We start from the raw sequence: 25,143 nt of genomic DNA on the forward strand, positions 1-25,143 counted from the left end.
CTAGCAGCGTCCATCTCTCTGTAGGCACAGATACGGATGACGTCCTTGGGGAACTGGAGTATGAGAAGGTGCCCTACTCTTCACTCCGACGGACCCTGGATCAGCGGAGAGCTTTAGTCATGCAGCTCTTCCAGGATCATGGCTTCTTCCCTTCCGGTAGGAGTAATTTTTGTGGCTTTTGAGTCTCGATTCACCGCCTTTGCCCTGTTTGACTTCCAGCTGAATGGCTGTCTTGAGCATCCATGGGCTCGGGATTTCCTAGAGCAGGAGTATCAAACTCAGTTTCATTGAGGGCCGCATTTGAGTTGTGTTTGGCCGGGTTGGGGTAAGGTGGGGGGCAGGTGGCTGTGGCCATGGTGTGTATGGCTGGGGTAGGCATGGCCAGCTTGATGTCACTCGTGTTGGTGGCGCCTGCGGGCTGGGATCTGTCAGTGGGGGAAGCCAGATTCACTTAACAACCAGGTTAATAACTTAAGTTACTCAACTAACTCGACTGCAGTGATTCACTTAACTGCTGTGGTGAGAAAGGTTGTAAAATGGGGCAAAACTCACGTCACCACTGTCTTGCTTAGCAACAGAAATATTGGACTGAATTGTCGTAAGTCGAGCACCCCCTGTGCAGGGAGCTGCTCCCTTACCATTGTCTCACCTGTTCTGAATTTTATTGTGCTTCCCTGAGTTGTTGTTTTTTTCCCCCCTCTCCCCTTTCTCCAGCCCAAGCCACTGCAGCTTTCCAAGCCCGCTACTCGGACATTTTCCCCACCAAGGTCTGCTTACAACTGAAGATCCGGGAAGTGAGGCAGAAGATTATGCAGGCAGCCACTCCGACGGAGCAAGCCCCCAGCACGCCGGAACCCGGAGGCACCCCGGGCAGCATGGCGGGGGGCAGCAGCGCAGAGGGACAGCTGGCGGAGCTGGGCCTCCCGCAAGACTCCGCCCAGAGCACAGAGGCTGCCCCCCCAGCAGCCAGCCCTTCCGCCACAGCCACTGGCTGGGACTGTAGCCAGCAGTCTTCCCCAGGGACGGCCGGCAGCAGCACCGCTGCTCCCACCAGCAGCAGATGAAGAGCCACCCCCAACAGCAAGCGAGAAAAGCCGCCGCCTGGAGGGTGGGGGAGCCCCAGAGCTTTACCAGCCCCCCCGCCCTTGCCCTGCTCCTCACCGGTGCCCCTTCCTTTGCTAACCTCACCTGCTCTCTTCTGTGACTGTACGGGAGAAGCTTCCGCAACCTGTAGACACTGCCTGGGCTCCTTGCAGGCCTCTTCAGCCATTCTGATCCGACATGGATGGGCCCTCTGCACCTTCCCTCCTCCCAAAAGAACTCAAGCGGTGGTGCTGACCTATTGACCATTCCAGGACACAGGCCAGGAGACCTCTGAGGAGGGGGGGGGGAGGCTTCTGCCAGAAGGCTCTCCCAGGCGTACCAAACCCACCCCTGTAAAATGACAGACCTCGTGTTGATTTCCTCTCCCACCTCCCCCCCCCCACAACACACACACGTCATCTCCTTTGAATAATGTTATAAGTATTTGGAGATCCCACCTACTTGTTGCTTCTGTGTCAAGTCATGGGGCAGGGGGAGGGGAGGGGAGGTGGGGGGGAGGGGGAAAAAGGAGCCTTTTCCATCCATCCTTGCAGTGGGAAGAATGGAGGCTTGGGCCTCCCGGGACAGGTGATCGCTTTGGTCATTTCGGCAAGCTCGGGTCATTGGAGAAGCCAGAAGGAAAGAAAAGGAGGAGAGAGGAAAGTCGATCCAGGGCAAGGCTGGGCTCCCCGGAGTCTCGCCAAGAGCGCCTTGCAAAGAGAGGAACGAAGAGGGACTCTCGTGTGTGGACACAGCCTAAATCTGGGACGGGAGTTAAAAGTGGGGTCTTGGGAGAGAGGGAGCTGGCCTGGCGGGCTCCCCTCCCGAGTACGAGTGCCCTGGTGGCCACAGCCACATGTTGACCATGTGTAACCCCCTTCTGTATTGGGGTGGCCCCACCTCACATACTATTAAAGCTCTTTAACAATCTGGTTTGGTTGTAGGATTTCAGTTCGTGCTGAGAATTTCAGTTCCTTCGGCATTCTGCCTGCGTTTTCTCCGCAGTGACTCTTCCGTTCTGACCTCGGCTTCCCCAAAAAGCAGGAAGCAGAGCCTTGGTCCCAGCAAAACCCCTTTTATTAAATGTGAATTCCTCTCATTCACATTCAGCCAAGGCCTGGTAAGATAGTCTTTCAAAGGTGGATTTATGACCACAGACCTTATCTAGCTTGGAAAGCTGCCATGGAAATATTTTCCAAATGAGGCGCTGTGCAAGGAAAGCCTTGGCACAGAGTCTCTGAGATTCAGGGACAGATCTTCACACTCCTGAAACGAACGAGCGTCTCACTTAACAAGAGAAATGGGCTCAATTGTGTTCCTAACTCTATTCTATCTCTATTCCCCAAAAGTTCAACTGAGAAGGAGAAGGCAAATGTTACAAGGTCCTCCCAGCACAGCTATAAGCTTTGTACTCTGTCTATAAAAGCTGGCTAAAAAAACCCAACCCCCTACGTCGTCCCTCTCAGCTTCAGGAAGATAAAACTTAAGGAATTCAGAAAGGGAGCGACCAGGAAGCCATTTGCGGAGAGCAAGAACAGATTTCTCCACAAATGTAAAGAACTTTGCATGCAAATTGCTGCTAATGTCTTCGGGGAAAACCTTATTTTTTTTTTTCTTTAAGCCAGGTGACCAGCCAAACGGGACAAATGACTCGCCCCCATTACGGGCATTAATTACCCTAGTCTGAAACTCAGCTAATAGGTAGAAAGAAACACAAACCTCTGCCCAGAAACTTCAAGTTATTTTTATTACTTTAAAAAAAAAAAAGACAGGTTCCCATTAACTTGTGCCAAAAAAATTTTTTTGGCAGCTCACGGTGCCAAACATTTCCCAAACCCCTTGCAAGAAAACGACCCACACGGAGGCTTATGGAGTTAGTAAAGGAGTACCCAGTTTCAAATGCCAGATGGGTGGGAAACTTGGCACTCTGGAGGAGGTTTTTTTCCAACCTTGGCAAGTTTTAAAGACAGGTGGACTCCCAATTCCCAGAATTCCCCAGCCAGCTGTGCTGGCTGGGGAATTCTGGGAGTTGGAGTCCACTTACCTTATAGTCAGCATGGTTGAAAACAGCCAATCTGCAACCAATCTGCAGCCAATCTGCAATCAATCTAGCTTCTAAGCCTCCGGCAGTCCCTCAAAACCAACGACAAGCCTCTTGGGTGTGTGATTGACGGGCATCCATCAAGGTGTTTGAGCATGGCATTCTCCCAGAAGGCAGAGCAGCAAGCGGTGCAGCCCGGGGCAGAGTCTGGCATAGCCGTTGCGGGTCAGGTGGAGGTAGTCGTACATATCATGGTGACTGATAGTCCCGTCTGAATGCACAAAACCCGGGTCGACATTGAGGAAGGAGGCATTGGGTAGCAGCGGCATCTTACTCTCCAGCAATTCGTTCACCCTCCTGTTCTTCTCGCGTAACGGGTTGGGGTTTTTGCCCCGTGGCAGCAAGCCCTGTGCAGGATACAGAAACCCCCCCCCACAATCTTAAAAGTCACAAAGGGTTTTGTGTCTAAACTGATGCAATGTGCGAACCGGCCACTAGCTGGGCTCCATGAACCTGGGAAAGCAGTCTTCATTTAGGACACACCGTCCTCGCTTAACGACCAAAGTCTCGACCCTTCTCCCCAGGACTACTTAAAGAATTGATTTTGGAGTTCTGATGGAGACACAGACATACTCAACTGGCTTCCGTTTGCAGTGTGGCTACAATTTTTTTCCAAATTTTTTGGCCAGTTTCTAGCATTTAATTCCATGTCCCATCAAAAAAAATAATAAATGCACCCATTGAAGAAAATAGCTTATTTTAACGACTGTGTTGTTTGCTTTATAACCACTGCAAAAGTGGCATGGTGACCCACTTAATGACAGCCATGGCTTAGAACTATAATACCAGGCTCAATTACGGCCATAAGTCAAAGACCACAGCTATAAGCTTCATAAATACACTATATTGCCAAAAGTATTCGCTCATCCATCCGAATAATCAGAATCAGGTGTTCCAATCACTTCCATGGCTACAGGTGTATATAAACTCAAGTACCTAGACATGCAGACTGTTTTTACAAACATTGGTGAAAAAATGGGTCGCTCTCAGGGACTCAGTGAATCCCAGCGTGGAACTGTGATAGGATGTCACCTGTGCAACAAATCCGGTCATGAAATTCCCTCGCTCCTAAATATCCCATCGTCAACTGTCAGCTGTATTATAAGAACGTGGAAGTGTTTGGGAACGACAGCAACTCAGCCACAAAGTTGTAGGCTACGTAAACTCCTCCAACATCAGTGTGCGACCTCACAAATGCGCTTCTGGAAGAATGGTTACAAATTCCCATAAACACACTCCTGAACCTTGTGGACAGCCTTCCCAGAAGAGTTGGAGCTGTTGTAGCTGCCATTGGTGGACCGACGTCATATTGAACCCTATGGATTAGGAATGGGAGGTCACCTACAGTAAGTTCATATGCGAGTAAAGGCAGGTGAGCGAATACTTTTGGCAATATAGTGTATGAAGACAGAAATATCTTGCAAGCCATATGATTCTAGTTTCTTTTGCCAATTAAATTCTGGCTTAATGTTATAGAGCAGCAGAGGGATGCAGTCTGGTTGAGAAGGTGGCATTTTTAAAAAAAGGCGTTTTCATCAGACTGAGCCGGGCTCGGAACTCACCAATACAACCACGCGGGCCTGCGGTTGTTGCTGATTGATGACGCGCACGATGGACTCTATGCCCGCAGCCACTTGCTCCGCAGTGTGTCCGTGGTTATTGGTGCCCACCCAGAGTACCACAATCTAAAAACGTTGGAAGAAGTGGGGGGAAAAGAATCATTGTTGATTGTATTGACTGCTTGGGCGAAAGGAAGTAATGAATGACGTTGGTGCTTATGCATAGCTACCCATTTAGCACCGTAGCACAGGAAATCTCTTGTGCCCAGGAAAAACCTGTGTTATAAAAAGTGGGCATTCTGGATCTTTAGTCTGAAAAGTAGCCTCAACGACTCTAAATTGAATGCTGCTCTGGGGGGGTGGGGGGGTGTATATTTTGAAGAATCTCTGCACAACCGAGAGAGCAGCTTTTCCCAACTTTGGCAACTTTTAAGATGTACGGACTTCAATTCCCAGAATTCCGCAGCCAGCCATAGAGAAGCACACTGCGGTAGAGGTGCTGTGTAGCATTTTTACAAGTAATACGTTTTTAAGAAATAGGTTTCGGGTCTTTAAACGTTCAATGAATCCCAGACAATCTCAGGCAGTTTGTTTCCCCTAATTATTAAGCGGAAGAATTAAAGGGGTTGGGGGAAACCTTAATTGGGATATTTTTCAGATTGTATAAACTCATGGGTTCCTTAGCTTGCCCTTCTCTTTAACTCCCATTTGATGCTTCCATTAAGAAAATAGTCTTTTCTGATGGAATACATTCTTTGTATTTCTGGCTGGCTGAATTTGGGCCAATCACCAGGAGACGGTGAGTTCCAGTTCCACCTTCGCCATGAAAGCTAGCTGGGTGAGTTTGGGCCAATCACCAGGAGACGGTGAGTTCCAGTTCCACCTTTGCCATGAAAATTAGCTCGGTGAATTTGGGCCAATCACCAGGTGACGGTGAATTCTAGTTCCGCCTTCACCATGAAAGCTAGCTGGGTGAATTTGGGCCAATCACCAGGAGAGGGTGAGTTCTAGTTCCTATTCACGCATGAAAACTGGCTGGGGAATTTGGGGCAATCACCAGGAGAGGGTGAGTTCTCGTTCCACCTTCGCCATGAAAGCCCACAGGGGGACTTTTGGCCCAACCCACCTCTCAGGATTGTTGGGGGGAAACAGAAAGAGGAAGGTGTGCTGAATATGTTCCCCGCCTCAACTATAAAACCAATAAAGGTGGTATATAAATAAATATACGGGGAGCTGGCCCGAGTAACGTTTTTCAGAACTGTTCGGGAGAGGATGCTGGGCTTGAGGCCTAGTTCATCAGCCGCCATCTTGTTACCTTTGGGCGGATGTGCTGCAGTTCTCCATTCTGCAGGCGCCAGAGCACGTGCTGGGTGGCATCGCCCCCGATGCCAAAGTTGAGGGCATGCAGCGGGGAGAAAAGCTCCCTCCAAATCTGGAGGGGAAGAGAAAGAAAGGCCAATGAGCAGATGATAAAACCGGGGGATCCATTTGGTGATTCCCCCCCCCCCCCGAAACTCTTTTTCCGAGACATTTTACCTCAAACTGGTGGAGCAGCTGCACCAGGGAGTCCCCAATGAAGACGACTTCAGGTTCCTTGTCTTTGCTGTCGGCAATGAAACGGTGGTGCTGCAGAAAGCGGACAAAATTGGTGAGTTTTTGAGAGGGGAAGCTGATGAGAGGCTACATTTCTGGAAGGGGGACCGGGGGTAGGGGGGAGACAGCAGAGGAATAGCCCAACAATTAGAATCCAAAGCAAAGTTCAGTGGATTGAGACAGGAGATTTCTGAGTGCTAACCCCAAGATTTCACACACACACGCACACACAGACATAGATAGATAGATAGATAGATAGATAGATAGGTAGGTAGGTAGGTAGGTAGGTAGGTAGGTAGGTAGGTAGGTAGGTAGGTAGGTAGGTAGGTAGGTAGATAGATAGATATAGATGATAGACAGACAGATAGATTAGATAGATATAGATTAGATAGATAGATAGATTAGATAGATAGATGATAGATAGATAGATAGATTAGATAGATTAGATAGATAGATTAGATAGATAGATGATAGACAGATAGATTAGATAGATAGATATAGATTAGATAGATAGATTAGATAGATAGATAGATAGATCTATCTGTCTTAGACAGATAGATTAGATAGATATAGATTAGATAGATAGACTAGATAGATAGATTAGATATATAGATTAGATAGATAGATTAGATAGATAGATGATAGACAGACAGATAGATTAGATAGATAGATGATAGACAGACAGATAGATTAGATAGATAGATGATAGACAGACAGATAGATTAGATAGATAGATAGATAGATAGATAGATAGATAGATAGATAGATAGATAGATAGATAGATAGATAGATAGATAGATAGATAGATAGATAGATAGATATAGATAGTCTCCTTTGGCTGTTTGTGGAAATTAGTGAATTGTGTCTCCAAGGGTAAAATGGCCACCATTTTTTCAATCTTTAAATCAAGGGTCTCCAAACCTGGCAACTTTTAAGACTCGTGGACTTCAACTCCCAGAATTCCCCAGCGAGCATGGGAGAGTAAACCCAGAGTTAAACAAATTGGTGGAACGACTTGCCTCCCAGAAGGGTGCTCCATTACTGGAGGTTTTTATGAAGCAATTGGGTGGCATGAAATGGTATAGGCCAGGTTGGACTAGAAGACTTCCGAAGAAAAGAATAGAATAACAGAGTTGGAGGTCTTCTAGTCCAACCCCCTGCTTAGGCAGGAAACTCTATACCATTTCAGACAAACAGTCTTCTTAAAAACTTCCAGTGCTGGAGCATTTACAACTTCTGGTGGCAAGCTGTTCCAATTGTTCTCACTGTCAGGAAATTTCTCCTTAGTTCTAGGTTGCTTCTCTCCTTGATTAGCTTCCATCCATTGCTTCCTGTCCTGCCTTCTGGTGCTTTGGAGAATAGCTTGACTCCCTCTTCTTTGTGGCAGCCCCTGAGATATATTTTTGTTGTTGTTGTTAGTTGTGAAGTCGTGTCCAACCCATCGTGACCCCATGGACAACGTTCCTCCAGGCCTTCCTGTCCTCTACCATCCTCTGGAGTCCTTTGAAGCTCGTGCCCACTGCTTCGGTGACTCCATCCAGCCACCTCCTTCTCTGTCGTCCCCTTCTTCTTTTGCCCTCCATCATTCCCAACATTCGGCTCTTCTCAGGGAGTCCTTCAGGGGTGGGTTGCTAACCCCGTTCCAACCGGTTCGGTTGGAACGGGGCCGGCGGCGTCCTCGTGCACGCGCGCAGTTCGCGCATGCGTCTTAGCACCTGCGCGATGCTCCAGCTGCTCGCGGAGCCTCGCGCAGGCGCTGTATGTGCCATCCAGCTGCTCGCAGAGCCTCGCGCAGGCGCTGTAGGTGCCATGCGCCTGCGTGAAAGCGCAGAAGCCTTCAAAGACCGGTAAGGAGCGCGGGTGGGCGTGTGGGCCCTTCGCCGTTCCTGGAGGTTACTTACTTCCACGTTCGCCGACCAACCGGTTTGCGGGGACCGCCGCGAACCGGTTGAAACCCACCCCTGGAGTCCTTCCTTCTCGTCATTAGGTGGCCAAAGTAGTTGAGTTTCATCATGTCCTTCTTTTCATTAAACTAGACATACCCAGTTCCTGCACCCGTTCTTCATACGTTTTAGCCTCCAGTCCCCTACTCCAGTGTTTTTCAACCACTGTGCCGCGGCACACTAGTGTGCTGTGACATAGTGTAAGGTGTGCCGTGGGAAAAACACCCGCCGGGTGTTTTTGCCTCGGGACATCTCCCGAAAGTTGCTTTCGGGACACAGGGATGCCTCTATTAAGTCCCTGCGGCCCCGCGTTTACTTTAAAAACGCGGGGACCGCCGGGAGGTAGCGCACGCAGGGACGTCACTGACGTCCCATGCGTGCGCCCATAGCAACAATCGCAGAGGATTCAAGAGAATTACTTTATATATAGTCAATATAGGCACAGAGTTAATTTTTTTTAACATTTTCTAATGGTGGTGTGCCTCGTGATTTTTTTCATGAAAAAAGTGTGCCTTTGCACAAAAAAGGTTGAAAAACACTGCCCTACTCATCTTCGTTGCTCTTCACTGCATTCTTTCTAGAGTCTCCGCATCTTTTTAAACATCGTGGCTAAGGTCCCTTCCAACTGTTACTTAACAGCATAAAAGGGGATCGTTCCAGAGAGGGGAGGGGGGTTCCCTCCACCCAAAGACCCTCTTTTCTGCTAGATCCCTGCGGCTCAGCAGGCAGCTCACCAAAGACATCCATCGCCCATCCCCTTGGACGTCGATGACCGGGGTCGGGGTGCTGGCGGGGTTTTTGTCACCATCACTCATGGTCCCTTGCAGATCCTAGGGAGACAAAGCAGAGAACAAGGGACTCGGTATCCCGCCCCGCACCTCCCCTGCACATCCCACAATGGACCCCCGATGGCTCCCTCTGCATCCAGAGGGCTAAAACCAAGGAAGAGCGCTAAGGACTACTACTCCTTCGTCCAGGAACAATACAGGCGGTGCCAGTCACCTCTCCTCCCTCGTCAATGGTTTCGTCCATTCATCCCCCCCCTCCGCCTTACAAAGCTTGGGCGGTACCATTCCTCAAAGAAGGGGGAAACGTAAACCTATTCTGTGGCAACCCCCTGTAGGCCTGTCTTTTTTTTTTTTTTTAATAGCGCTAGAGAGGTAACGGCGAAGCTGTCAGCCATTCCGATTTCCACCCCGGCGAAAGAAGAAGTTTATCTGCAGCGTTTTGATATTACAAAGCTTTGCACCAATTCCATCAACCCGGACAGTAGTGGATCAATGCATCAATGCATAGAAGGGAGGGGGGGGGAGACGCGGAGGATTGCACACACATACACACACACACCCCATCACATATAATCCTTGATATGCATCCTATGTTCCACTCTCTCTTTTAAAGCCTTCTAATTGATTAGTAATCACTTCCCTTTTCGGAGAGGAAATAAAAGTGGCCTTAATCCAATTCCTCCTCCCTGGGCACAATGGTTCATTCCCCCTGCAAGCTCTGCCTGCGGCAAACAGCCGGTACCATTCGAGAAAGGGGGGGGGGAGAAACTGCTCACGGTATTAATGGGGGGGGAAAATAATAATAATAATAATAATAATAATAATAATAATAATAATAATAATAATAATAATAATAATAATAAATAATAATAATAATAATCAACTGTGCTCCCCCAACCTTTTAAGCTGCCGGAGAAACTGCTCGGCTCGCCCGGTTTCAGCTCCGCTTTGGAAGCGGTTTCCTGACTGCCACCTGGACGGAACCACTTGACCTGGGAAGCCGGGGGGGGGAGAGGAGGAAGCTCGCTTTGTCTCTCCCACACCCTCCTGGGGAAGCAAATGGTATCGCCTACTCTAGTCCCATTCATTTTTCGCCTCTTGGCTCCGTCGACTGCTTGAGAGCATCCCCTGTGGAACTGCGGCCTGGGAATCATGCGCTCTGCACAGTCCTATTATCCCTTTTTAGCCAGTTGGGCATTTAGGCTAGATTCCCTCAGATTTACGGTCGAGTAGGCGTGCATCCCAGGGGGTCCCCAAACTTGGCAATTTGAAGACTTGTGGACTTCAACTCCCAGAATTCTCCAGCCAGCTGGAGTTGAAGTTCACAAGTCTTCAAAAGTTTGAAAACCTCTGATCTACTTGCTTTTCCCTTTGCCCTATGCTGGCTGGAGAATTCTGGGAGTTGAAGTCCACAAGTCTTCAGGTTGCCAAGTTTGGGGACCTCTGATTTACAATATCTATTTGCTTTTCCCTTTCCCCTATGCTGGCTCCAGGAAAGCTTCCAGAGCCTGGGGAGGGGGAAAATGGGACTTCTGGAATTTTCTTTTCTTTTGGGAGCGGGTATCAGAATTTCATTTTTAATGTGTGCCAGTGTGTTCGCAGAAGAAAATGTCAATAAAGGTTGTAAGATAAGCATTTCTTATAATTTGAGGCTTTAGATCTCTGCATTTCTTCCACAACATTTAAATGAAGACTGTTTTGCCTTGTTCCACATATAAATGTGCTATATGTTGTAGTTAAGTAGGAACTAATGCGGTAGTAATTGTTGCAGTCTCTCCATCAGCCACATGAGGGTCCCAGTTTTCTACAAATCTTCAAGCAAAAAGGATGGTTCCTAGCTCGGCACTAAAGGCAATTTTGGGGGAATAGCAGCTCACTTAAATTGGGGTCACAGCCCTATGAGAAGGTGACATTTGCCAGCTAAGGGGGGAAATCTATCATGGGATAGCTGCACAATATGTTGCAGAAACAGATGTAGTAAGAGAAATCTGATTATGGAAATTAGACCAAAAATTCATAGACAGGTTAAATAAATTTGTGACTAGAAGAGGGTTTATACATGATTAAATGTAAAATGGTTTTATCAATGCCATGTATTATTTAAATAATACATTCACAGCTATCATTCATATCCTCAAAGGTATTTGTAGGTGTTTATCCAAGTGATATGCTTAATTTCTCATTTCCCAGAATTCTGCTACCTTTAACATGGAGCTGAAAGTTTTCACATAACAAAGTATTTGGAGTGCACAATGTAAGGATATTGGGTTTAAAACCTAAATGGCCCCAATTAAAGAATTCTTTGTAAAACATGATCGAATTCTAAAAGTCTTTGAAAACTGCAACCGTTTGATAAAAGACAGTCGACGCTCCAGCAATACTTCTCAACGTTTTATTGGCAGCAAACTTTTGGGCCACGAATTCAACGCACGTCTCTTCTCCTGAATCAATCATGTGCAAGATCCCGTAAGTGGATCAAATTCTTAGCGTGTCCTAAACCTGGTTTGGCTTATCAATCATCTCTCTCTGATTTGAGAAAACGATGGGAAACACCCTTTTCAAAAAGAAATGCAAACAAACTTGGCTACTAAAAGCAAACTTCCTGTTGTCTAAACTATAACAATGGTTCAAGTCAAAACAAACTCGGCCTTCCATCGGGGCACAGAACTAGTTAAAAAGGAATCGGCGGTGTTAAAGGATCTGGACTTGGGGCATTACACCAATAAAAGGTACCAGCAATTGCAAGAATTCAGTTGCAGGTAGAATGAAAAACAAGCTAAGGCTGCAACCCGAAGTAGAAGCCACCTCTCTTTCTCAAAGACTCCCAATCAGAAGACTAACTGGGCAGGGAGATGGAGCCCATTTGGCCGATGCTCAAAGACACCGAAGGGGAGCCGTTGGCCTGGTGGAGGTGGCTTGGCTGCTGGGGGTTTTCTGAGACTTGCTGAACAGACTGGCTAGGCGCTGGTTTGGATGCCAGGCGGTCGGGCTCTGCTTCGGTTGAATCTAAAAAGAACAGAGGAAGCCTGTTAGATCATTGACACTACATGCCATCGAGCTCCTATTGCAGAGGTGGGTTCCTACCAGTTTGCACCAGTTCGGTAGAACCGGTTCGTCAAATCTACCGAACCGGTTCGTCAAATCTACCGAACCGGTTCGTCAAATCTACCGAACCGGTTAGAAGAGTTTCCACCAGTGGACCCGGAAAGCAGGCCACACCTACAGAAGAGGTTCCAAATTTTTTTGAAACCCACCACTGACACACACACACAGACACACACTCACACACAAACAGACTCACACAGAGAGAGAAAGAGAAAGAAAGAAAGAAGAGAAAAAAAGAAAGAAAAAGTGAGAGATGAAAGAAAAAAAGGAAAAAGGGACAGAGAGACAAAAGGAAGGAAAGAGAGAAAGAGAGCGAGAGGGAGAGAGAGAGAGAAAACACATGGCCGGCAAGCCACTCCTACCAGGTCACATGGCTGGCAAGCCACTCCCACAAAGGAGGCCACACCCACAGAGTAGGTTCGAAAAATTTTTGAAACCCACCACTGTCCTATTGCCTCCTATATCACAATTACACGGACACCCATCCAGACATAGATTTTGGCAAAAGACTAGCTGTCAGAAACCCAATTCGAATGGTGCGGGAGTATAAATGGATTTCCAGAAAAATGGCTGATTGCAGGAACCATTTGCGCTTTGGTTTGAGATGCAGTTCCATATCAATGATGGGTTGGGTGTGGATAATTATTGTTCCACCTTGACTGGGTTACCAGTGTCATACGGTGCTTGGTTGTTTTTAAATGTAAGAGCTTTGGTGAGGCAGTGCCTTGAATGCAATACTGCAGGTCAACTCTGCCCATAGCCAGGAGTTCGAACCTGACAGGCTCAAGGTTGACTCAGCCTTCCATCACTCTGAGGTTGGTAAAATTGTTGGGGGCAGGATGCTGATTCTGTAAACTGCTTAAAGTAAAGGCAAAGGTTCCCCCTGCACATATGTGCTAGTTATTCCCAACTCGAGGGGGCGGGGCTCATCTCCGTTTCAAAGCTGAAGAGCCAACGCTGTCCGAAGACGTCTCCGTAGTCACGTGGCCAGCATAACTCCATGCCGAAGGCACATGGAACACTATTGCCTTCCCACCAAAGGTGGTTCCTATTTTTGTACTTGCATTTTTATGTGCTTTTGAATTGCTAGGTTGGCAGAAGCTGGGACAAGTCACGGGAGCTCACTCCATTAGGCAGCGCTAGGGATTCGAACTGCCAAACTGCTGATCTTTCTGATCGACAAGCTCGGCGCCTGAGCCACTTAGAGAGGGCTATAAAGCACTATGAAGCGGTATAGAAGTCTTAGTGCTATGGCTATTGATCTCTCTACTTGCTCCACAGGCTTTCTGAGCAACTGCAAAGATCTCTACATAAAACATCCACTGGGTATTAGGGACCACACTTCTCACCATCTCAACCTCTGCCGTACTGGTGGGGTGATGGGAGTTGCTTTATGTGCTTAATGCACGTAGCGGCAGCATTAACCTAATGTAAAATAATGAACTTCTGAGCACCTGCAGAAGAAGTCTAACCTTTTTCATCCTTGCTGCCAGGCACCTTACGGCTGTTGTCGGGCTCTTCTTCTTTGGGCCTCTTGCTGGAACACTTTCCTTCTTGGCACTGCTGGGGTTGGCACTGCGGAGACATCTGCCCTGGGAGAAGCACGGGGTCTGGGAAGGAGGGATGAGCTAGAAGGCAGGGGCCGGGGTTCAGCAGAGACAAACCGGGAGGGAGCATGTGCAGATCCATCCCAACGGGGGAGCCTGCTTGGAAGGGCATGGTGACCGAGACATCCATGGGCGAGACACAGAAAGGCATCAGCGGCGGATGGCCAGGAGCGGAGCCAGAGGGAGCAAGGACTTCAACGCTGGTCTCGGAAATCCAGCCGGTCTCCATGCTTTGGGGCAAGCAGACAGTCTTTTGCATGGAGCCCGAGGTACTGTGGTAAGTTCTCAAGTTTGGGGCGAAATGATAGTGGCTGTAACTGGACGCCGCACTGAGGCTTGGTTTGACGGGCTGGATGCTGGAAACCATGAGAGAGGTGGCTACCTGAGCCCCTCGAGTTGGAGCGACCGAGAACAGCCGGACGTTTTTGTATTGCTGGGGGTGAGGGCTACCATGGAAGAGTGGAAAGAAGAAGGGCCCTGGAACTGGTTCGGGGTGGGCACTGACCGATTCTGGGGGTACGTGGGCTCGCTTCAAGGCTAGGTCCCTAGAGGCCTTGAGACCCTGAGGAACATAAGGAGGCAGGAAGTACGAGGGATGTGGCTGGAAAGGGCTGGGAATGGCAGGGTTGGGAATGGCTTCCATAGGGTGGGAGAAGCTCGGGGGCCCCATGAGGGCAGAGATGGTGTTGGCAGGGGGCAGGAGGCCTGAAGGGGAAAGCATGGGGCTAGACTGGGGGGCATTTCTTAACACCATCAAGGCTTCGGCGGCCTCTTTCTGGAGCTGTTGTTCAGAAAGGGGCGAGAAGAAAAAACCTCGGGTGGGCCAGACTGAAAGATGAGCAGAAGAATTGGGCTGAAAGAGAGCAGGACAGACAATTAACCTCACAATCAACAAAGAGACATCAGCAGGACCCAAATTCTATTTTCAATTCAGGATAACAAGAGTTGGAAGGGGCCTTGGAGGTCTTCCAGTCCAACCTGCTGCTGAAGCAGGAGACTTCCATATCAGGGGTGAAATGCTCCCGGTTCGGACTGGCTCACCCGAACAAGTAGTTCCAACGATCAGCTGATCGTCACACAGCTGATCATCCGGTAGCATTTTTTTTACTACCGGTTGGGGTGAACCAGTAGCTCTGACAATCAGCTGTGCAACGATCAGCTGTGCTGCGCGATTAGAAATCAAGCTGCAGCACAGCTGCCGGAACTACTGGTTCACCTGAAACGGTAGCTCCGTTGATCAGCTGTGTTGGTGCGCATGTGCACGAAGCTAAGCGGTAGCAGACTTCAGAGCATTTCACCCTTGTCCATACCATTCCGGATAAGTGGCTGTCCAATCTGTTTTTCCAGCAAATGAGGAAACCCTACGAGGGCAGGATAAACATAGCCTCTCCTAACTCATCCTAAGATAACAGAGCCAGATGTTCTGGCAAAATATACAAGGCCCTGGGCTTTTTCTAGCTTTAGTTTCGATCAAGCCCAAGGCTGGCTTAGGAGGTAGCAGGTGACTTGGGTTCTTCTTTTATAGAACTTTCAATTCAAGTGGAATAAAGATGACATGTTGCTTGCTTATGTAAGTACCCGATGCGGAAACACTGTCCCAGAAATTAGTCATTTGACCACCTGCCGGTGACAAAGAGCAAAATTGTTTGTTTTCATTAATCCTTTTATGGATAACTTTTAGGCTGCCTTATCCCCCGGCTAGGCATTCTGTTTTATTCATTTTGCTCAATCCGTGCGTTCTGTAAGTTATTGTACATTATTGCATCGTCTGCAGATTCTTGCAAGGATCTGTGCTAAACAGGAAGCAAACCCGCAGAGAATGCCTGGCTTCCTGCAATCTACTTTAACCCTACAGCCACAGTAACAACTTAATTGCTGTGCCTATATACAGGGCGGGGCATAACCTTTTCCTAGGGGGTCACAGCAACACTTGTAATAACAACACAAATAATTCATACACCATTCGAAAGCCCATCAAAAACTGAGTTTATTGACACGATTTAATAGTCAGTATGATTATCAGTAACCCAATCCGGATGACGTTTCAATTTGTTTGCAATCCATTTTCGATTGATAAACGTCGCTCCAGCATCGCGAGCCTCTCGAAAGGCAATGCATTTTATTCTGTCAATGATCCTTTGTTCTTCCGAATCGAATTTTCCAGCCATTCTTAAAGCAAATTTAACATTTAATAGCTCATTCAATTCAGTTTTTTATGGGCTTTAAAATGAGGTGTCGCGGAAGTTGTAAACTGCTGTCGATCTTGCTGTGACCCCCTAGGAAAAGGTTATGCCCCGCCCTGTAAACGGCCATGCCCAAAACAAATATTCCATATGAATGGCTTAATGGATTGGCCCAGCTCCCAAGATCTGTTAAAATGGGACTAGCTTCCCACAACATGGCAAACCACAAACCAGAGGTGCCTGTGGCTAGCCACAATGATTAAAGCTGCGTCACATGTTGCAATGTGCATTTTGCCATTTGAGCCTCCTGCAAATGCCTATGCCACAGAGGGCCTGGGTAGTTTAGCTTAGCCTTGCGTGCTGGCTGAATTCAGCCAGTGGGTTATTTGGAAAGAATATGTTTATCTATTCAAAAGTAGCACTGAAGTGGGAAGTCTTGCACTTCTCTATGACAATACAGGTAGTCCTCATCTCGCAACCACATTTGAGACCACAACTTCTTGGAAATGAAAAATGATATACTTATGCTTTAATTGAAGAAGTTGAATGATGATATAACTATGCTGTGAAATAATCTAACAATGATACAATGAAAAATTAATATAAGGTCTGGTGATATAATGTATAATGTTAAGAACATATTATAATGATATTTCGCTACTGATAAACAATTTTAATAAGGGAACAATTGAAAACTGGTATATATATACAGTGACGTTTTGTTGAAAAATGAAGGAATAAGATCTCTGTTTGAAGGTATGAAATACAAGGACAATAATGAACATAAGTATATTTTCTGGAAAAAAAAATACTAATGTTAACTGAATATATATTGTAGAATGAAAATGAGGCTTTTAGTTATACTAGATGAAAAGTTTGAGATGGTAAATATTATTCAAGGATGTGGATGTTAAAACACTTGTAACCAAACGACATGCTGCATGTGATGATGGTTTTTTTTTCGTGTTTTTTTTTAATTTTATTTTATTGTGGTGTCTATTAAATATATAACAGAGAGATACGGTGTGTGTGTGTGGGGGGGAAACGTAGTTGGGATGGATTGCCACAGGTAGGGGAATAAGAAACGATACTAAATTATAATCTATTAAATGAAACAATGAATGTATAAGAAGGAAGCAATGCAGTTGTTAAGTGAGTGACAGCCAATAGATCTTTTTTGCTGCAGTCGTTAAATGAATCTAGCTTCCCCATTGGCGTTGCGTGTGGAAAACAACCACTGGGACTGGGAATGTCGCCAATGACCATCATGCAACCCCAGGATGCTGCAACTGCCATAAATACATGGGGGTTGCCATGTGCCTGAATCAGTCATGTGACCATGGGACACTGAGATGGTCATAACAGGGAGGGACCGGTTGTAAGTCCCTTTTTATCCAGCGGTTGCAAGTTGAGGACTACTTGCATCCCACTCCTAAAGATAGAGGTTCCCCTCACACATCTGTGCAAGTCGTTCCTGACTCTAGGGGGTGGTGCTCATCTCCGTTTCAAAGCTGAAGAGCCAGCGCTGTCCGAAGACATCTCCGTGGTCATGTGGCCAGCATGACTAAACACCGAAGGCTCACAGAATGCTGTTCCCTTCCCACCAAAGGGGGTCCCTATTTATCTACTTGCATTTTTATATGCTTTCGAACTGCTAGGTTGACAGAATCTGGGACAAGTAACGGGAGCTCACTCAGTTAGGCGGCACTAGGGATTCGAACAGCCGACCTTCTGATCGACAAGCTCAGCGTCTTAGCCACTGAGCCACTGCGTCCCACTCCTATCAGCCACTAACTGGAAATGGCGAGATCAAGAAGCCCAACCAAATGAATCTGTTTATGAGCCTGTCCCCTTATGAGACCCACAGATGAAATAATTCTGTGCGTCTCTTTCACCGTTTCATCGCAACTTCCCTCCGGTTGGTTCCTTCTGAGGAGAGGAAACAGAATAACTCCAGTTCATGGCTGAACAAAGATGAAATAAAATACCTGACCTCCCAGAGAAGGGGCCTTGGAACGTCGGCTCAAATCCATGTTGCCACTGATGGGGTTCAGGGCCATGCGGCTGGAAAAAGAGAAAGTGAGAGAGAAAGTGGTCTGTTTGTAACATTCTTTGGTGGCAGCTGGTCTCCCACTTGCCTTCTGTCCTTAGTAAAACACAAAGTGTTGAGGGGGAAGAGACTACTACAGCTGTCATTCTTCCAAGTTCTCCTTACATATACACCCACAGCTTGCTGTTTGGAGTAAATGTTTGTCAGTATAGACATCTGTCCCTGTACTCAGATCAGAAAATAAAAGATACCACATCAGAAAATACAAGATACTGACTTTAAGTTGGCTATTTCGTTCACTGAAGTATTTTTTCCTCCCAGGACGTGGGGCTTAGCCTTACACAGATCTTAAAGACTGTTGGCAAAATCATTATTCCAACAGTTTTGTTTTCTGTTTATCCAATGAATCCATTCTGTCTCTTGTATCTGGTTCATGATTTTGACTGCATGCTCCCACTACATTCTTCTAGTGGAAGAGTTCCATCCAACTAGAACTAACAAGTTCCAACTAACTAACTAGTTTGAGCATTTTCTTTACCAACATAACATGGTACTTTAAAAAGTGTTAATTTTCTCTGCATTATTTCACACATTTCTATAATAAAACCTAGCTTGTTTTTAATGTGTGTTTATTTGTATCTAGGCTCTAGTGTAGCCCCTATAATTATATTATTTCACTTGGTTCACATGGAATGAAGAATCAGGGTTGGGTATCGTTTTAAATAATTCTGCCAGAATTTCTTTTTATCACTCTTTTCATTAAAAAACCTTCTTTCTCAAAACTGCAGGAATCCAGTATTTAAAACTTCCCATAGTTCATCCAACTGGCATAGCTTAAATGGCTTCTTGTAAATATATTCCTATAAACCAATTCACTTCATTTCTCCCTCAAGATAATCTTGACTCCTGTTGAGTTTTATTGTTAATTTATTTAGAATGTTTTCATGGCTGCCCAACTCAAATGCGACTCTGGGTGGCATGCAAAAATATCATTAAACTAAAACACAGAAGAAAAATAACACGCCCCATTAAAGGCAAACGAAAACAATTAAATGGCAATCAGGATGAAACAATCGGCTAATAAATAAACCACCACTATTAAATCGCAATCAGGATTAAATAACTCCAACTGGAAGCTCTACTCGTCCTGACCCAAGTGCCAGGAAAAAAGCCAGGCCTGAAATGCCTTTCTAGAAGCCTGCAAGGTCAGGATTCAGGGCCCATCTTTCATCCCATGGATTTAGGGCTCAATCCAGCTTGATATTTGCAAAGGTACTTTTCAGCTTTCCAATCTTGTTCACAGTCTTGGGATTCCCTGATGGATTTCCTCCCGTCCAAGTGATAACCAGATTGGACTCTGCTTGGCATCTCTGAAAACACCCAGGATCAGCCTCTGAAGTCTCTGCCCAATTTTCTCTGCACGGAAATGCTGAAAAAGACCACTGTGGCGGGATCCAATCTGAATCGGTCACTGGGACCAGAGGTTGATTCTTCTGAGCTTTCGGACTCGTGCTGGAGCCCATCCTCAGGGATCTTCTCTCTCTACAAAAGGTGTCACTTTGAGGAGAAAGAGACTGGCCGGGAGATGAATAGTTGTCTGCCACATGCATTCATCTCCACCCCCTGCCTTCTGTCCCCAGAGTTAGGGTGGGGCTTCGCTAGCAGCGGTGGCTCTTCTGTCCCAAGGACCAGCCCATGGATGTCCACTGCTCCTCTCCTCTGCCTTCTGCACATCCGTGTGTCAGGCACTGGACCCATCTGTTCCTCCTCTTCCTCATCAGTCATCTCCAGACCTGGGGGGGTGTTAACTCTCCATCTGAGGGCTGACCGCCATCTGAGACTCTGCCTGCCTCTCTCTCTCTCTCCCTGATAGCTCCATTCCCTCTTCCTTCTCGGAGATCTCAGGTTGCCTTGATGCTGACCCTGACTCCCACGCCTTCTCCTCCTCCTCTGATTTGACTACTGGAGGGGCCAGCGGCCTAAAGGCCACAATGGTTTTCAGGACAAATCCAAAAGCTTGGAAGAATAAACTTCTGGTCCCAATGACCAACTTGCATTGGATCTTGCAACATTATCCTGGACAGTCCCAAAGGTTCTTTTTCAAGAGGCAACCTGTTTTTTTTCTTTGAAGACGTTTTCCTTCTCATCCAAGAGATTTCTTCAGCTCTAACTTTAGCTCTGACTGAAGAAGTTTCTTGAATGAGAAGCCAAACGTCTTCAAATAAAAAGCAGGAAGTCCAAGTTGCCTTTTGAAAAAGCACCTTTGGTACAACCATGACCTGGATGGCTGAAAATCTCCCTAGGCATTTCTCCTGCGACAGGTATATTTTGCTTTCCTTCACAAGCCCAGTCTACCTGGATAGGTCAGTAGGTGGAGGTAGGCACCAGGGGACACCAGGCACCGGATGAAACATCTGCCCTGGAGCAGGCAGGTAACTCTCTGGTGTGTATAAAGCTTCATTTCCATGGCAACCTGCAGGGGAAAAAAGAAAGACAACTTTCTTTGGCTGTGGCTGTTGTCAAGCCTGAGTAGGAAAGCCAATAAGAGGCTTGCCGTATAAAAATATTATAAGCTTTTTATTATGTGATTTATAAACATGATTATATATTGTATATGCAGCCCAAGATAATTCTTCTTCATTCCATACAGCCCAGGCAAGCCAAAAGGTTGGGACCAGGGGTGAAATTCAACAGGTTCTGACCGGATCTGGAGAACCGGTAGCAGAAATTTTGAGTAGTTCGGAGAACCAGCAAATATCACCTCTGGCTGGCCCCTGCAGTGGAGAGGGAATGGGGATTTTACAGTATCCTTCCCCCAGGAGTGGGGAGTCAATGGAGATTTTGAAGTATCCTTCCCCTGCAGTGGAGAGGGAATGGAGATTTTGCAGTATCCTTCCCCTGCAGTGGAGAGGGAGTGGGGATTTTACAGTATCCTTCCCCCAGGAGTGGGGAGGAAATGGAGATTTTGCAGTATCCTTCCCCTGTCACGCCCACCAAGAACCGGTAGTAAAAAAATTTTTGAATATCACCACTGGTTGGGACACTCATGTTAGCTTCATGACTAAAATAACAGGTTACCTACCTTCCATACACGGAAGATTGAAGGAATGCTCCGGAGGCAGGAAAGGGGAGAAAGAGCTTGGGGGCATTGCAAGGGGAGGTGGGAACCAAGAAGGAGGGCCATGATGTCCTCCCAGGCCCCACGGCAGCTCGGTCACTTTTGAACAAGGAGATAGAGGTAACCAGGAATTTTCCTGAAGGACAACGTATAATATAATTTAGTAGAAGAAACATATTGTAAATACTACACTGCTAAATATCTTACACGTTATTCTGTGGTGTCAATGAATTTCTCCTCCCCACCCCAGGGTCTAATTTATTTGCAGGAAAGGATGTAATTTTTAAAAATAATTCTTTATGTTTGTTTGTTTTTTAATTTTAGGGAAGCTTACTTAGAGCCAAAAAACATGTTAATGAGTTATCCTTGGAAAATCACTATTGTATGTAGACTATTCATTACAGAGGTATTTGTCTTAGGCTCTTAGGAACACAGAAAGAAAGCATTGCCAATTAGGAAATCCTGTTTTCGTTTGTCAGAACTAATGGCTGCATGGTGATTGCTGATAAAATATTGAAAGTAAATTATTTCCCTACAAGGTGTCGCAGTGGTTAGGGTGCAGCACTGCAGGCCACTTCAGCTGACTGTTATCTGCAGTTCAGCGGTTCTAATCTCACTGGCTCAGGTTTGACTCAGCCTTCCACCCTTCCGAGGTGGGTGAAATGAGGATCCAGACTGTGGGGGCGATATGCTGACTCTGTAAACCGCTTAGAGAGGGCTGAAAGCCCTATGAAGCGGTATATAAGTCTAACTGCTATTGCTATTGCTAAAATACAAAAATAGGCATTTCTTGTTTATGTATTTATGTAACCAATTTCGTTGCATTTATTTCGTACAATGACAAAGACTCTACAATACTATTTATGTTTGAACAATATAATGAGGATTATAAAAATAATAAAAATAATAGAAAGATTAGAAGTTCACAGATGTTAGGCATTTTTTAAAATGCACGTTTAAATAATATGAGGATTAAATTGGTTCATATATAATAGAGAAATGTTTAGATTGAACAAGACATATAGAGATGAAGATAGAGACAAAGATGAGAAGTTAGGCATTTTTTGTTTATGTATGTTTGAACAATATAATGAGGATTACCTAAATTTGATAAATGTGATAGAGATTACTAATACTGTTATTGTGAATTGGAAGAATATGAAAAAGGGGATAAGAATTCAAGCACAAAAGAGGAGAAGAGATGACGTTAGGCATTCTCATTTTATGTATGTTTAAATAATATAACGAGGATTATATAAATTAGATAAATGCGATAGAGATTATTAACGATGTTAGCATGAAGTGGATCAATATGAATGATACATAATCAAATTTGTTCATATATAATAGAGAAATGTTTAGATGAAGACAGAGACAAAGATGAGGAGTTAGGCAATTTTGTTAATTTATGTTTGAACAATATAATGATTACTTAAATTTGATAAATATGAGAGAGATGACTAATAATGTTATTGCGAATTGGATTAACATGAATGATACCCAGAACCAACTCTGTTCACACACAATATGGGTATATAATGTATTTCCTACAAAATATGAAGAGTTTCCACGTAAAAATCCTCAACTTACGACCACAATTGAGGCCAACGTTTCTGTTATTAAGAGAGTCATTTGTCAGGTGAATTTTGCCTCATTTTATGACTTTTCTTACCACAGTTGTTAAGCGAATCACTGCAGTTGTTAAGTTAGTAACGAGGTTGTTAAATGAACCTGGCTTCCCCATTGATTTTGATTGTCAGGTCACAAAAAGGGATCACGTGACCCCTGAGACACTGCATCCGCCGAGGTGGCGCAGTGGTTAAATGCAGCACTGCAGGCTACTTCAGCTGACTGCAGTTCTGCAGTTCGGCTGTTCAAATCTCACCGGCTCAGGGTTGACTCAGCCTTCCATCCTTCCGAGGTGAGTAAAATGAGGACCCGGATTGTTGTTGGGGGCGATATGCTGACTCTGTAAACCGCTTAGAGAGGGCTGAAAGCCCTATGAAGCGGTATATAAGTCTAACTGCTATTGCTATTGCTATAAATATGAGCCAGTGGTCAAGTGTCTGAAGTTTGATCATGTCACTATGGGGATGCTGCAACAGTGGTTAAGTGTGAAAAACGGTTGTAAGTCACTTTTTTCAGTGACGTAACCTCAAACAATCACTAATGATCTGTTGTTGAGGATTATCTGTACTATACTGGTCATAGAATAAATAGCGTTCCTTTTTTTTTGTTTCCTTTTTCGTGGATTTGTGAACTTTTTAAAAGGAATCTTATTTGGGGGGAAGTATGAGAGGTGAGGCGGAGCTACGTGGAATCTGCTATTAAAATGACTTCATCAATAAGGGCTCCTTTTCTCACCTTTCTTGCAGTTCTCCGCCTTTGTCTTCGCAGGAGCCCTGGCGTTCCCCGGAGTCCATCTTCGGACTCGTTCAACGGTTCTTCGTTTTCTTTCTTGTCTAGCCAGCCAAAGGGGAGAAGGGGTCCAGGGTGAGTTATTGTTGGGCCAATGGGCAAGATTGCCAGGCTGAACCATGTCAGGGTCCTCAGTAGTGATGCAACACATTTTCTTAGATCAGTGTTTCTCAGTCTCAGCCACTCTTAAGATGTGTGGACTTCAACTCCACAATAGAAGAGCCGAGGTGGCGCAGTGGTTAGGGTGCAGTACTGCAGGCCACTTTAGCTGACTGTGATCTGCAGCTCAGCGGTTCAAATCTCACCAGGCTCAAGGTCGACTCAGCCTTCCATCCTTCCGAGGTGGGTGAAATGAGGACTCGGACTGTGGGGGCAAGTTGCTGACTCAATTTGCTAAAAAAATTTGTAAACCGCTTAGGTTTAGCCCTATGAAGCGGTATATAAGTCAAATAACTAACTAACTAACTAACTAACTAACTAACTAACTAACTAACTAACTAACTAACTAACTAACTAACTCCCCCCCAGCTGGGGAATTCTGGGAGTTGGAAGTCCACACATCTTAAAGTGGCTGAGACCGAGAAACACTTGTTCTAGAATCTAGATCAGGGGTGTCAAACTCGATTTCATTGCGGGCCGCATCAGGCTTGTTTGACCTCAGGGGGGCAGGGTGGGTGTGGTCAGGATGGGTGTGGCCACCTAGACGTCACTTGTGCTGGGGGTGCCTGTGGCAGCCCAGTGAAAAGAGGCTCCCAAGCTCTGTTTTCGGCTGTGACGGCTTCCTGCAACCCTCTGCCAGTGAAAATTGGCAGAGGCACCGCCGGCCAGCTGGTCCTTCACTGTTTCCAGGGCAGCCCTGTGGGCCAGATCTAAGCACTTCATAGACTTGATCCTGCCCGCTGGTCTTGTGTTTGACACCCCTGATCTAGATCATCTACTCATTGCTAAGCCATTGCAACCTTTTTTTTTTTTGTATCCCATCAGATGCTAAAAATGGTTTTACCTGTCCCTCCCCTGCATGGTTTAATCGCTTTCAGCGGTTTGGCCAAGGGGAGGAAGTTTGTTGGCCCACTGTCCTGAAGCTGTAGCAAACCACTGGGAAATTGCCGTTTCAGCTCCAGCTCCTGTTGTCTACGAAGAGCCACTTGGGCGGCCATGACCCGGCGTCTTTGCCTAGAGAAAACCCAATAGATAGACAGACAGACAGATAGATACAATACAATACAATAGCTGAGTTGGAAGGGACCTTGGAGGTCTTCTAGTCCAACCCCCTGCCTAGGCAGGAAGCCCTATACCGTTCCAGACAAATGGCTATCCAACATATTTTTAAAGACTTCCAGTGTTGGGGCATTCACAACTTCTGGAGGCAACTTCTGTTCCACTGATTAATTGTTCTAACTGTCAGGAAATTTCTCCTCAGTTCTAAGTTGCTTCTCTCCTTGATTAGTTCCCACCCATTGCTTCTTGTCCTGCCCTCAGGTACTTTGGAGAATAGTTTGACTCCCCCTTCTTTGTGGCAACCCCTGAGATATTGAAAGACTGCTATCATGTCTCCCCTAGTCCTTCTTTCTATTAAACTAGACATACCCAGTTCC

The 25,143-nt window shown here is 46.1% G+C and overlaps 3 protein-coding genes across 5 annotated transcripts in view; 1 reads left to right on the forward strand and 2 right to left on the reverse strand.

Moving 5' to 3' along the window:
* Positions 1 to 2,016, forward strand: part of CIC (capicua transcriptional repressor) — a 52,666-nt gene extending 50,650 nt beyond the window's left edge. The window contains 2 exon segments of the mRNA XM_032227247.1: positions 25 to 156; positions 715 to 2,016. Coding sequence (XP_032083138.1) covers positions 25 to 156; positions 715 to 1,064 — 482 coding nt within the window. The 3' untranslated portion in view covers positions 1,065 to 2,016.
* An 893-nt stretch (positions 2,017 to 2,909) lies between these two features.
* Positions 2,910 to 10,058, reverse strand: PAFAH1B3 (platelet activating factor acetylhydrolase 1b catalytic subunit 3). 3 transcript variants are annotated; one of them, XM_032227249.1, is made up of 6 exons: positions 9,966 to 10,058; positions 9,014 to 9,109; positions 6,280 to 6,369; positions 6,059 to 6,175; positions 4,747 to 4,869; positions 2,910 to 3,531 (listed from the first exon to the last, which is right to left on the reverse strand). In XM_032227249.1, exons 2-6 carry the CDS (start codon positions 9,092 to 9,094, stop codon positions 3,265 to 3,267), a joined length of 678 nt encoding a protein of 225 aa, XP_032083140.1. In that variant the 5' UTR covers positions 9,095 to 9,109; positions 9,966 to 10,058; the 3' UTR covers positions 2,910 to 3,264. The 3 variants fall into 3 exon arrangements, with proteins under 3 accessions (XP_032083140.1, XP_032083139.1, XP_032083141.1); XM_032227248.1 differs by lacking the exon at positions 9,966 to 10,058 and adding an exon at positions 9,282 to 9,593; XM_032227250.1 differs by lacking the exon at positions 9,966 to 10,058 and adding an exon at positions 9,245 to 9,268.
* Positions 10,059 to 11,572: 1,514 nt separating this feature from the next.
* Positions 11,573 to 14,586, reverse strand: LOC116516251 (SR-related and CTD-associated factor 4-like). Its single transcript, XM_032228688.1, has 2 exons — positions 13,645 to 14,586; positions 11,573 to 12,073 (listed from the first exon to the last, which is right to left on the reverse strand). The coding sequence occupies exons 1-2, from the start codon at positions 14,531 to 14,533 to the stop codon at positions 11,904 to 11,906; spliced, it is 1,059 nt and encodes a 352-aa protein (XP_032084579.1). The 5' UTR covers positions 14,534 to 14,586; the 3' UTR covers positions 11,573 to 11,903.
* Positions 14,587 to 25,143: the final 10,557 nt, after the last annotated feature.

This window comes from Thamnophis elegans, chromosome 12 (assembly GCF_009769535.1).
Source record: "Thamnophis elegans isolate rThaEle1 chromosome 12, rThaEle1.pri, whole genome shotgun sequence".
NCBI lineage: Eukaryota > Metazoa > Chordata > Lepidosauria > Squamata > Colubridae > Thamnophis > Thamnophis elegans.